At 40.9% G+C, this 14,793-nt stretch overlaps 1 protein-coding gene across 1 annotated transcript in view; it reads left to right on the plus strand.

Moving 5' to 3' along the window:
* Nucleotides 1-14,121, plus strand: part of LOC137298902 (UPAR/Ly6 domain-containing protein qvr-like) — a 44,801-nt gene extending 30,680 nt beyond the window's left edge. Inside the window, exons 3-4 of the mRNA XM_067831268.1 lie at nucleotides 4,002-4,151; nucleotides 12,306-14,121. Of these exons, the coding sequence (XP_067687369.1) occupies nucleotides 4,002-4,151; nucleotides 12,306-12,526 (371 nt within the window). The 3' untranslated portion in view covers nucleotides 12,527-14,121. The remainder of the gene's footprint in view (nucleotides 1-4,001; nucleotides 4,152-12,305) is intronic.
* Nucleotides 14,122-14,793: the final 672 nt, after the last annotated feature.

Consider the following 14,793-nt stretch of genomic DNA (forward strand, 5'->3'; position numbering starts at 1 on the left):
ACTTGCAAATGTCAAAGTTAAGTCCGTGTCAAGTTCGGAAAAAGTAAAGACGCTCAAGTAATCTATGCCAGCCGAAGAGGAGAAGCATCAGAAATGGATTTCCTGGAAATGAGGACAGAGTTATCATGCAAGGCACGTGACTGGAACTAATGAGCATTTTAAGCGTAAGGTACCAACATCGTTAGCTCTTCTGCCTGCCACGCCTGAGGTTGAGGTCCGGCCAAACAGTATGTCGGAGATATGGAGAATTTCACCGAACCACCATGTCATGTTTCAGGCGATAAGCTACATCGTATGTCAATATCTGAACATAGCTTGTGTTTTTATGTTACAGAGTTTTAGTCAAGACAGTGGTGTACGTCAGTCCTTTGGTTGTAATAACATGCGGTCCTGTGGAGGTGGACACAGAAGAATAATTTCAGTTATGTTATTACTGGAGTAAGAACACAAAAGCCCCAGACCGTTATTCAGCTATATTTCCATTAGTTGTGTGGTGCGATTTGGGTTTTCTTTTGTCTGTATAACTTGTCTCCCGTGCATGTTGGTTCCTGCACTGAGACCATCGTCAGCCCTAAAGCTCAAGGTCAATGACCTGCGACAGATCTTGGAGACCCGCTCACATTAAACCTGAAGTGTCCAATCGCTCCCACTCTCACCGGTTAAGATGGAAATACACCAGATGGCTACATGACAAGCCAGAGCTAGCCATTGTGACCAGAAGATCACACTTCAGTCACATACTTCAATATATACTGTTCCGTTAATCCTGTATTTTTTAATAGTAACAACACAGTGGTTGCCGATACAAACTCCCTATTTTTAAAAACAATGTCGAAATACCTGTTTTATGCAATTTCCTATCGAATTTATGACATGCCAAAGTGTGGTAGCTGAATTTGCCTAGTGCAACATCGTAATCACACGCCATGTGCTTATCTGCCTTTCTGAATATTTCATCCCTTATCGTATTTCAGGATCTTCACCGTGTTTCATTGTGGCGTAGAAGGAACAGTACGTAATGGGTGACTAGCAAACTCAGATATTCAACAAAAAGACGTTTATACTTACTCAATACATAGAGGCTACCCTCACTGGTCTTGGCATAGCCTATAACGACTGACCTTGGAATATCCATTGTTAGATGGAATTTGAGTATTTATCATGTTTGACAGAAACAAAACATTCTATTTACATTGAGAAGGATCCAGAGTGAGATATTTGCTTTATTAAGACCTTTAGTATCGCAGAAAGGGCTGAATGGAAGGGAGAATAAAGTATTTTCTGTCTATGGTATAACACATCTCTGACTGCACCTGTAACACAGTATATCTGTAGCTATGTATATCAGTGAACTGTGGTCTGTCCGTGGTGTAACTAAATACTCAGATATATATCTGATGAGGTCTATCAATGTTTCTGTCGCATCAGTGTGTCAATCCTGAGAATATGGCAAAGAAATTCAGACAGTAACTGTATCGAATTCAAAGAATAATGGTATCGACGCGAGTGATGGAATGTCGACTCGTGTACATTAACCTGGATCTCTCGAGTTTACAATATTCAGAATTCGTGAAGCTCACAGTTATCACACACCAGGGACGCCTACAACACGTGACACGAACCTTTTTCTTCCCTATGTCGTAGCGTATAGCGACAGCCATCATGAATCATAAAAACATCCACACTTGTCTTCATATTGCTGTTGTAAATATTACATCAGGAAATTACATGTTTCAATAAATAATGAGCCGTTAGATGTGCGTGGTGTATTCTTTATATTGATTTTGAAAGGAATAGCTTGACTCACGCGTGGTCCATCTACAACTCAACCTGTTGGCGCAACAGGTCCGTCGACAGTCAGGCATACTGTAGACCTGTGACGACTGCAGCAAGATCTTACACTGCCATCGTGTGGGGATTCATTTACATATACTCTCAGCTCGAGAAACAGCATAAATAAATTACTGAATTTATTGCAACGGATATGTATGTATGTATGTATGTATGTATGTATGTATGTATGTATGTATGTATGTATGTATGTATGTATGTATGTGTGTGTGTGTGTGTGTGTGTGTGTGTGTGTGTGTGTGTGTGTGTGTGTGTGTGTGTGTGTGTGTGTGTGTGTGTGTGTGTTTGTGTGTGTGTTTGTGTGTGTGTAAGATATAGAGTTTCCAAACAATGGTCATCAATTTCACAAACACTTTTTTTCAACGATCTTTGTTAAAGACCTTTAGTGTTTCCTTTGGACTTTAAGTCGAATTCTAATGACACTTCCCTCTATTTCCCTGAAGGTTTTTGAAGTTCTGTTTGTGCATTCGATCAATGGAAGGCTATGTTGTCTCTAGTGGTTTAGCTGTAGCAAGCACCAGCATCTATTCTCAAAATCACACCGATCCAATTATGAATGTTGTCTGAAGTCTGCAGTAAGTTAATATTTTCTTGAAGGTCTATTGCGTTTTCTTCAAAGCGTTGGCACAAGGAACGTAATATTGGTCTCAGCGACTGTGGACGTCTTTCGGTTAGATCGGAATGGTATAACCTTCAAACGATCTTAAAGAAAGTCCAATGTGTTCATGGTGTTGTATTTATATGTAGATTGTTTGGACGTTTGGAGAGACTGGAGCTGAGCTCGTGATGGTTGATCAATGACGTTGTACAATGTTACTGATGCAAGGATTGATTGTGAAAGTCAGTCATTTAAAACATCTGTGTTGAAAATAATTTTGAAAACAACGTGTGTATTGATGCCTGTTTGCATCTGTATAATAATATGGAATGGGAGAGAGTGGAGTGGTCTAGAACAACCAACTATAAGGTAGCCTTGTGAGAAAAGGATGGATTCGGTTTCCCAATATAAAATTGTGCTCCTTCCCCAGCGGTGATCTGCGAAAACGCATCCTTCATGCATGTCTCAGAACTTGCATTACAGAAGGTCATCAGTTTCATGCAGAATGACCAAGTGAACAGAGTCAACCGACAGAAAAATTTGTTCAACAAAAACACTTCGAACAGAGATGCTCTTCTTCGTTGAAACATATAGCACGGTTCATGCATAAACCATGGCATGTGTTTTGATATTGTGGGTACTACAGAAACAAAATGGACTTTCTATTTACGTAAGGCCTCATGTTTCATGAGTTTGAATTAAGAATGAGAGTGTCATCTCAAACCAATAGGCATATCGACGTTGTCGCCCCTTTGCAGCATTTATAGATTCAGTCGTGAATATTTATCACGCAATTTCTCGCGATAAATTACCCTTACTTGACATCGCAGTAAATAAGCAAGTCTCGCGAGATCTCCAATATTGTCACTACGAGGGATAACGTGTTAGGGGAGTAATTATGTGCGTATGGTTTACGCTCGAGACCATGGGGCTCCTTGAGACGAATCTGGTTGCTGCAAGATATGGATGACACTCATAAGACTTACGATAGATTTATAGGAAAAAACATGATGAATCTCAAGTTTCACATCCAGTCGCAATTCATTGATTTATCGCTCGCCGCAGCCACAAGTGTTTTCATGAATATTCATGCATGGATGTGCTGTTGGACAGAAGAGTCGTTACATGGTTGAAATATGTATTGTTCTGAGTAAAGATAAAGAGGTGAACTCATGCTAGCATACAGTGCATCTATACGCAGCCCTTGATACTATGGATCTAAACGTATGTTTCAGATTAATCAGTCATTATAATGTGATTGTTGATTGTACGTTTGTTATTTAATACCAGATGCATGGCGATTCCGGGTCAGACAATGTAGTGATTGACATACTCAGGATCGATCTGTACACTGGTAAAATGATGACATGCATTGACCAAATAACCAGATCCTGCTGTTCCTGAAGACCACTTTAAACCAGAACTTCGCAGGTGACAGGCTGCTGGTGGTGGTAGGTTGTTGTTTAATGATGTTCACTGATCTTGATTGAGTCATCCATTTAGGAAACAGATGAATAGCTTTGAATGTATATGATAGTTTACTTGTTGACAGATAACGATGTCATAGACTGCTTTTACTGCACTACGGTCTCTCCCTCCCACGACGACTACTGTGGGGACCCTTTCAACACTAGCCACCCCCAGCTGACCAAGGTGCCATGCAAGGGATATTGCGCCAAGTGGGTAACAGAACTGGCTTCCGGTAAGGGTTAATGACTGAGTTCGACTTTCTACTACACACAACATGCAACACAATGATCACTGGCGTAACAAGTAGATATAAATTTTCAACTTCGACGTAGCACTTTAAGCTGGAGGACAGGAGCAACTGTCAACCATGGACCTCACCTTACCATGGATCATCAAGGATGGTACATCTGCTTCCTGTACGCCCCACGGAGCTTGTCGCAGAAGTCACTAGCGGTTTTGTGCAACCGTAGCTGAGACGTGTAATTGTAATACTGAAGACAGTAAAAAAGGACTTGTGTAAATCTTGTCGATAACAACGGAACTGTGGTGCCAGTGTTACCTTGCCAACGACACTACCGTTCTTTAAGCCTGCTTTAGTTGTGACATGTAGTCTTCCAGTACATATTACATAAAGAGGACATAAACGACGCAGTAGTTGTGTTGCTATTCCCCTGTAGCGGTCCACGATTCAGTGATGAATAAATGTGGTTTTACAACGATTACAATATTAGACAAGGCATCGTAACATTGGAAATTGGCGTAATACAAGGCATTCGTGTGGAGAAGCAAACCCGAGCCTCCACCATGACAAGAGAACGCTTTATCCATGGATTTATTAACACTGGTTTGTCCTCACTAATTTCGTTTCCACCAGCAAGCCGAGACACCATGTCACAACAGAAACACTGCTTCCTGACGTAGTATGGTAACACGTGTGATAATCAGCTGCTGTTTTTAAGAACAAAACGTTTGTCCATCTTAGACTCAGTGTTAACAATTTATGAAGGAATTGCTGTCTTTATATGGCGCTTACTAATAGAAGGAGTGTTGGCCTACCTGTAAACTACCTATCATTCTAACGTCACGCATGGTGCTGATCCGGTATACTAGGACGTCGACGTTTACAGAAAAACGTGCAAATGCCGTTGTGTCGTACAGTCATGCTGGGTCAGCAGATGATCAGTTGTATGGCCGTGCCTGCAGGAAGACGTTTAGTCAGTCCTGCTTCTGGAAACAGTTATGTAAACACAGGTTAGAAAGGCTCAGTCAGGACGATCAATACAGCCAATGTTATCAAGCACACTCTGGTCAGAGATCTAGGCTGAGTGGTGCTTGTTGAACTAAGTTATCAAGATGGTGGTCAAAGAAAAGGGAATCCTTCAAATTAAGTTATCACGATGATGGTCTAAGAAAGCAGAGACCTGTCAAGAAGAATATAATTTATCATATGCATACAACCTTGCCAATCCTAAACTTTTCTCCGTCAAATTTTCGGCTTAGTACATGCCCGAATTCACTAATCACAAAGAGCTGCCCAACCAACTTCTATGAACCTACGCTAGTGCTACGGTATTCTAAGGGTCTGACCATATGATATTCAGGGTGGGATCGGCTGGGGTGTATTTGAGAATAGCTGCGAAAAGAAAAGGGTCTGAATGCGTTTTCAGAAAACAAATAATTTACCAAAATGATACGTTGGTTTTAGAAATTTGTAATGTTTTTTTAACGAATTTGGGCTGTTTGTTTTCGGCACAAATTCAGCTCCTAACCAGAAATACCCAATGGCTATTCCTCAAATCACCATTGTGCTCGCTCACATTTGACACAGCATATTTTGACCATAGCGACGTGGAATTTTACGAGGTAGTAAAAGAGATAGTTGTCGAACCAAGTGACATATGTTGAAATGTGTATTTAGATGTGCATCTAGGTGGTGCGTGTAGATTGTTTGAACGGATGAATATTCTTTTCTATTTGTGCCTGCAGTATGTTAGTCCCTAATTTTGCAAAACATTATGTAAACGACAACCCACAGAAACTGGAAGATGGACTCTGTAACCATGGTAAAAAGTCTGATATAGATTATGTGTGTCAGTCTTTCAAGTATGACTACTTAAGTTATTACTTGAAGTTATACCATCACCTCAAATTTAAACAATATCCCTGCTAGTAACATGATGTATCTCTTTCAATGTAAATCTGAAATTGGTCCAAGGAAAATTCTTTAAAATCATTATGAAGTCGTCGACGGTATATTTGTAAGGCTTTCACTTTCGCCATTTACATATGTCCTCTGTTGTCCCCAATATACTATGTTAATTAGCCTTGAGTAAAAACAAAGTTCAGTTGAGTTCGGAATGTTTTAAAATGTTGCTGAAATTACCCTAAAGAGACGTAATTAAGGTTCAGGTTTATGGTCCCGAACGACCTGTCAACATGGGATTGTTTTGCACATCTATTCTACCTTTAGAATTACCAGTTAGCGGTTTCTATAGAAACTGTCATAGAGTATGAATACAATACAAATGGAATTAATAAAGCGGGAGCTTAGATTGCACGGAAGTAATCACCACTGTCGAAATGGCGGATTCACATTCAAACATGTCCAAACTCTACCCCCTATTTCTGTCGCAAGAAAATTTATGGTTGTCGAATCCAAAAGCCTGAACCCCAGAGTGTGATTATGTGGCTATCAGCCGGAACAGATTCTGCTTGGTGAGTTCGGATGATAACTGAAATCAGCGACGACACCCGGTGTTCGCTGTTTTCCAAGTGTCAATAAGAAAACAAACTGGCACTCTGACATTTGAACATATCTGATAACGTCCTCATCGGCTTTTATCACTCCTCGCTGTCATGTTGCTAACATTGGACTGTGTCTCAGGTAGTTAGCTTGAAGTTGGCTTACGATCACAGCCGCCATTGCCTGAATTGCTTTAAGGCAATGAACGGAATAGGGTGATTATCACACTCACACGACCTAAGGGTACTTGTTTCTTGAACAATAAACAACACGCAGTTTACTTTTGGTATTGTCGGTACACACGAAGTAGTTGTTTAAACCTGACCTTGTTTGCTTTGTGGTTTGTCATCCGCTTTGGGTTGTCTGTCTTAACAGTTAGCATCATTCATTATCATGTCATTTCGTTTAATACAATCCTGCTAATGAAGTGACTGGAGCGCGAGTTGTCGTCCTTGGCTGATCACATCGAATTTTGTTATCGACGTTGTTATTTTGTCATTTCGTATAATATACAAATATGTAAGAACTGTAACTGCTATGATGAGTCAGTTGATCATATGATGCAATGTGTTCATGCCAATGTCCAGTATAACACTGGGTAGCCGTAATACATAGACCTCTCTTTTAATAAGGAGTCGTCAGTGTTAAATGAATCTTTCCAGTCACGAGCCCTGTTAATGACGCAGATGTATGTTGTGCCAGATAATAACCATCCTCGTCCAATACTGTTATCAATATTAAGCTGGTGATATTTGGGGAACTAAATTGAATGATTATATGTGGATTATTGGATATGGTACATGATACGAATTTCGTGCAAACCCGCCGTTCACGTGCAAACCCGCCATTCACGTGGAAACGTATTTCATGATATTCACATAAACATGAACGGTGTTCAATTTGAATTTAAAGTGAACCCTCTCAGTGTGAACCTGAACATGTCAGTGATAAACCAGCGATATTGTGTCGACATTGTGTTAAGCTCTGTCACGACAAGAACGGAACAAGGCAACACATTGTGGCATGAACTCTTAACGTCACAGTCATCTATTTACAGAGTAATAATAAATTCGATGTGGTCAGCCAAGGGCGACAACTCGCGCTCAAGACGGTTCATTGGATCGATTGTATTACGAAACAGTGATCAAATTTGAGAGTGTCAGAGTTAGTGGACAGACAATTTAGAATCGGCCACACAGATGGAATCTACATGCTTCACATCCCAGTGTTATCCCACGACTTACGGACCATCACATTACTGCAAGACGTCGTTGGTGTCAAAAGCGTCACCGCTGAACGAATCGGAGTTATGTTTTTGGATGAATCAAGGCGGCAGCGTGCGGTGTACATGGGATGGGTGTTTTCATGCCGTTAAAGTTAGAACGATCGATTTATGGCTGCTATGTAATGATGTTTGTGGGATCGCTGTGTCTGGCAGAACACCGTCATATGATATTCAAAGACGTGTCAGTACTACCGTGACAACACCATGGATGCACACGTTGTGGCATTTGCGCGCTGACATGGACGTCGTTTTGGGTTTCAGGATGACAATGCAAGAGCACTCAGGACTTGTTACTGGTTCCTCCAACACACGAACACAGTCACCATGTCATGGCCAGCACTCAGCATATACTTGTTACCCGTCGAACTTCTCTGGAGCATCATTGCACACGTCACCGTCATCAACCATGACCGCTCTCAAAGACCTTGACTCTGTCCTGCAGGACGTAAAGGATGAAATGAACCAAGATGATATTGGACGCTTGATTAGGAGTATACATATGTATAATTGTATTGAGAATGCAACGGATTCACGCAATCATTGGTTTCTCTATTCATTGTAATTGTCATTCATCTAACATGACCTATGGTCGATTGACGTTCAACGACTAATGACAATCTCAGTTGGATGTTCATGAAACTCTGTTAGTCTATCCTTCTCGTTATAGATATGAAACGTCAATATTTTATTGGATATCACCTACTTTTGGATATTATATTCACTGTTTTCACGAACATGGGATATCAGTAAGTGCGAAGGCAATGGTACGTTTGTTTTATAGACGAACCAAGCAAAATTCCAGCTTTATGATCGATGTGTAGATAATCGTCTTGTCCACACGATCTATAGAACATCATCAAGAACATCAAGAACACACTATAGAATATCAAGAACATTGAGTGCAACATGGTATGCATCCACAAAACCAGCCAGGCAAAACTGACCGCTTTAGTCGAAAAAAAACAACAACTTTATTCACTAATTCGGATTTTCACGTTTATTAATGGCAGGTGATATTATATGATTTGGTTTTATGGTTCCATTCAGATATTTTGAGTCTATGTTAGTGTTGGGAAATGCACAATCATCGAAGTGCGTACTACCAAAAAAAATCGCAAGACGATAACTACTTGCAGTCTTTATACGTTCAACAGACCTCGAAGTTCAGGCCAGTTTGCTGGTAACGTTTGGATCGATCGATACTTGTCAATATATTACCCAAACCTACCTACCTACCTACCTACCTTTCTGAAAGGTTCCTCTGATGAGGCTTAGTCCTTGTTAGTTGACAATTGCTACTGAAAGTGTTATGCACTCTGTGTTTCAACAGCTTGATGTTGTTCCACATCAGTGTTTTCTCGCATTGTCATGAAATACTGGAGTCTGTCATCAGCGCGCTTTCATCTCTCTCTCACTCACACACACCTACATGCACACACACACATACACTCTCGCACACACATACACATATACACACATGCACATACACGTATACACACATACACATACACACACACACACATATACATATACACACATACACATACACACATATACACACACAAACACACGCATACACGCACACACACACACATACACATACACACACACACACTCACTCACACACACACATATACACACACACACTCACACACACACACACATACACACACACACACACACAAGGCAGTCATGTCTTGCTACTTTACACCCGAGCTCTCACCTAGCATTTCCCTAACCTACACTGACCCCAGGAGCAACCCCCGTGCTTCTCAGAATCACACATTACCACCAGGTATGCTTGTCTATAGGCCTATCGTACACATCAGTCTCAGGTGTGGGCAGGAGATTTTAGCAACATCCTTTTGATTATGTTCGATAGGTAAGTTATGAAAAACCTCACTGTAATGTAGACGATAACCCCAAACATTTTAGGAAGGAAATTGTGGGCATATTAAACCTGCCGGTGCTTTTAAATCTGTTTAACTCGAAATGCCTCCTGTTTCCTTTCCCCACTGTCGACATTTCATTAGTCCGTAAACTGAAAAAGTAAATCAAGCTAAGTTGTAGGCCGGAAGAGATTCTGATTGGATGTTCGTGTAAGTTTAACGAAATGCGAAGAGATGGATGACGATGGTGTTTCACCAAAGTATTTTACGTCCAATGCCTCAATCACTTAGTGTTGTTCTCCCACATTCAACCAAAACGGTGTGAAATAATTCACTTTATATCGACTTTGAACCTACTCTCACTATCGTCCTAGCGAAACGTCCGCGGGGCGCGCTGATACATCTTTATTGGAACAGATGTGATGTTTCGGTACAGCTCCAGACGAAAATAATAACCCAAAGTTGTAATAATGCCTTTTGATGGTAATATGTTCCATCTTATATACCTCACCATATACCGGGCAGGTAGGTAGTGTTTATATAATGTATTCATGCAAACAAATATCGCCAGCTCTAAATCGCATCTGCCAAAATTGTCCGCCAATAGTTTACTATCCTCAAAAAAGAAACGCATAGGCGATTTGTAGTTATTGATTACCTTCTTTGTTCAAACAATCGTCACAATGTGTAACAAAGGCGTTGATAACATGATTTTACACAATTGCACAAGTAAAAAATCGATTTTACCTGAAAGTGCTGATTTTGGTCAGATTTCCTACAAGGATTAGAAAGGCATCGCAAAAACGCAACAGAAATCACCTGCAAGTTGAAATTGTGCAACAAAAAGCATTCACTGTCCGGCAATAAAAATCATTGGCATTTGTTTTGAAGGAGTTTCAAGGTCAAATCACTACGTCACGTTTTGACTTTGCGACACGGAACATCGCCATTGAAAGAATGCATGCTGGAGATTACCAGTCTATGTTGGCTATGTTGCCGGGCGTCTGAATGTTAGTCTGAGCAACACATCATAGTTTGCAGCTCATTGCAACCGCACGGGAATAACAAATGACCGTCCACGTACAGGCAGACCTCGAGTTATCTCTGCATCCCAAGATCGGTGCTACAGTTGCGTGATCGCACTGCCACGTAAGAGAGCACAGCAGCCAGAGTGTCTGGACTTCACAGGATATCCGGTCAAACAGTAGGGAACAGGCTGAAAGAGATGGGTCTGAGAGCCAGGACACCCGACGTCGAAGTCTTGCTACGTCGTCACCATCGCGCTCAACGTCTCCATTTCTCTAAAAGTAATCACTTGGTTGCACAAACATTGTCTTCTTCTAAACTGATGTAATATGTTGTACACTAAAGTCTGTTTGTGGACGAGTTATACATTTGAAAATACATTTTCGCAACAGATTTCTGGCGGGTTTTTTTCCTGATAGTATATTCATAAGAGATTCAACATACATCTTTCTTGAGCTGCAACACACATCTTTCTTGAGCTGCAACACACATCTTACTTGAGCTGCAACATACATCTTACTTGAGCTGCAACACACATCTTACTTGAGCTGCAACACACATCTTACTTGAGCTGCAACACACATCTTACTTGAGCTGCAACACACATCTTACTTGAGCTGCAACACACATCTTACTTGAGCTGCAACACACATCTTACTTGAGCTGCAACACACATCTTACTTGAGCTGCAACACACATCTTTCTTGAGCTGCAACACACATCTTTCTTGAGCTGCAACACACATCTTTCTTGAGCTGCAACACACATCTTACTTGAGCTGCAACACACATCTTACTTGAGCTGCAACACACATCTTACTTGAGCTGCAACACACATCTTACTTGAGCTGCAACACACATCTTACTTGAGCTGCAACACACATCTTACTTGAGCTGCAACACACATCTTTCTTGAGCTGCAACACACATCTTTCTTGAGCTGCAACACACATCTTTCTCGAGCTTCATCTTCTGTTTAACTTTCCTTTTAAAACTTCCTGTTCCTTCTTCATAAAATTTATAATTACGACGTCTTATTACCGTCAGCTACTATAACGACTGTCTGAATACCAGTTGTCTCTATTCTATTATCTTACTTATTACTTATTTTTCAAATTTCCTTATTAGAATGAGTGAAGAGAACCCATCTCCCAGTTAAGCATGAATACCCCACTCGGACACGTGGTACTGACTAGGAGCCCACTAGTCCTGGTCCCCATTAATGTCGAGCGCCATGCAGGGACCAGGGAGTACCATTTTTTATCGTCTCTTGGTATGAAGCGACCGGGAATCAAACCCGCGATCTTCCGCTCTCCGAGAGGACGCTCTAACCGCTATACCACGTGGTGGTTAAGCGAGAAGGGAACGGTGAGTTCAGGGTGTTCTTTTTCCTCTTTTACCAAAGCTGATCGAAATAACTCAGAAAGTGTGCTTCTCGTTACAGGCGCTGTACATTACACACGCACTTGTTCCAAAGAAATCAACATGAAGATGCACAAGCACCTGGTCTGTATGAAAGAGAGGGGATCTCGATTCGGCCATCTTTGCTTCTGCGACCAGACTGATTGCAATGCCGCAGTGCCTGCTGGTACTTCCGGGTCGTGGGCCACAACCTTGACCTTAACTGCTCTTCAGTTTTTTCTGATGAATATCTTTCCAACATAATATTCTTTTCACACTTAGAGCTGTGGTTAATATTTATATCTGTCGGCCCAGCCGCATGGGAAATTGTGTCGTGAATATTGTATGACAAGTATTGTCGGTATTTGCCTTCGCATGACATGCAGTGTATCAGGGTTTTGTAATGTACATTTTCCAAGTCACTTTACTGAAGTCATTTTGACACATTTTATATTGTTGATCAGTGTTTGTTGATATTATATCAGTATTTCATTTTCACATTTTTATATGATTTAAACTGTGGTAACAGAAAAGGATGCTTTTTGGCTTAGACATTTCTTCCATAACTCTTAATCTGCATGATATGTTGTTACACTGGATATACACTTCATTGTAATTCAGGAAAGGGAAACAGCATGTGTTTACAGGTAAACAGTGCGTTGTTCACTAGAGTCATAATGCATACCTGTAAGCTATGCTGAGACAGGCGGTATTCAACATTACTATATAGCATTGATGACGGAGTCAGTGTCTAACGTGGTTTGATCTTACCTTTTTATATTTGGCAGGCAAGTGGCTGTATAGTATGGACCATATGTAATATGCCAGCAGTAAACGGGTACCCGGTATGAGGAGATGGTTTTGTAACTGCCTGACGGTCAGGATGGGTAGTATACTTTCCAGGGAGTTGAGAAAGTGCACACTGATCCATCGCTAGGGTAACGGTATCTAAAGCCACCATCATTCAGCCTTGGATGGAATTTTACAATCATTTATGAATGCATTGAAACAAAATAAGCAGAAAAGAGAACAGATTGGCTATAGCCAGGTACAAACCACACACGTGTATACAAATTCCATATAACTTTTTATTACCATTTGACTTATCTAACCATTACATGATTATGCGATGTACATTCTAGCTCAGCGCGCTCTTTGGTGAGGTATTCTGGACTAGTGTTGTTTGTGTACGTCTAAGTGCTGGCAAATGTGTATATTGTATGGATCTGGTTGCTTTGTCTCAATTTAGACCTCAAAGTAGTAGAAAGGGTTGTTGCAACGCCTGTCCATGTTCTTCACCTTCACCCAAGTTCATTAGTGTCCGAACTATTATCGAGATTGATTGTAGTGACTTGGCATGTAACATGGTTTGCCTGTCCAAACAGGGTTGTCATTCTCTCGGTTTCAAACTTGTGACCTATGGGCTTCCTTCAAGACTGACAGCCAGCAGTTTGTTTTCAAATCGAGTCTTTTGATCAAGGTTTGTACTCTGTAAGGTGGGAAATACTGAATTTTGTCTAAAAAGATTTTCTCTGCATTGGGTCTAAATGCGGGATCATTCGCATACCAGTGTACCCCTTCATATCATTTGCAACACCCTTTCCGCTTTATGTTAATGAGGTACCCCCTAGACTTGGTAGAAACTACATATTGCTTGTTCAACATTCACCAAATTTGTATTTCTCATTGCTCTTCCAGGTTTATGCAAAGTCTAATTAGATTTTTGCGTCTTTCAACTCACTTTTACAATATGCAAACCAACAGTTTTTGAATGATCACAAACCTTACTGCTTTTACCTTCATGTATATTATTACCTATATACATTACCATTCTGTGAATAAATGCTTTATATACTGTAGCAAGGACTTGTTGTTCTGTCCTTCCGCAAAATGTTCTTCAAACTTTTATGATTGATTGTCAAAATGTTTACGTCAACTGTCCGGATCATCAGCCGCTATTGGATGCAAATACAACAAACCCGTGAAAATGCGAGTTAGAATTGGTCTTCGGCTTGTGCTTGTCGTGAGAGGCGACTAATAGGATCGAGTGGTCAGGCTCGCTGACTTGGCTGATACATATCATCGTATACCAGTTGCGGAGATCAATACTCTTGCGGTTGATCACTGGATTGTCTGGTCCAGACTCGATCATTCACAGACCGCCGCCATAGAGCTGGAATATTGCTGAGTGGGGTGTTACACTGGCGATAGTAGGAACAGATCCCACACAGGTACCCGAGTTGTACGTCCAGGACATACTCAAGCTAATGTGACTCGATTTCTTTTTCATTAATCATGGCACATTTCCACAATCACAACATTCACAAACGATAAACAGATAATATTATAATCAGCAATGCCGTATAAATCTTATTGAAATCAACCCTACCACAGTACAAGATCACGTCATATGCCAGGACTGTTGTGTACCATGGGTATATATGGACACTGGTCCTTTCAACGGCAATATTTCCCCCAAACTGTAGTAAATATAACTGTTTTGCCTCCCGACTTTGGCAGCGTCAAAGGAG

This window comes from Haliotis asinina, chromosome 10 (genome assembly GCF_037392515.1).
Source record: "Haliotis asinina isolate JCU_RB_2024 chromosome 10, JCU_Hal_asi_v2, whole genome shotgun sequence".
NCBI classification, from domain to species: domain Eukaryota; kingdom Metazoa; phylum Mollusca; class Gastropoda; order Lepetellida; family Haliotidae; genus Haliotis; species Haliotis asinina.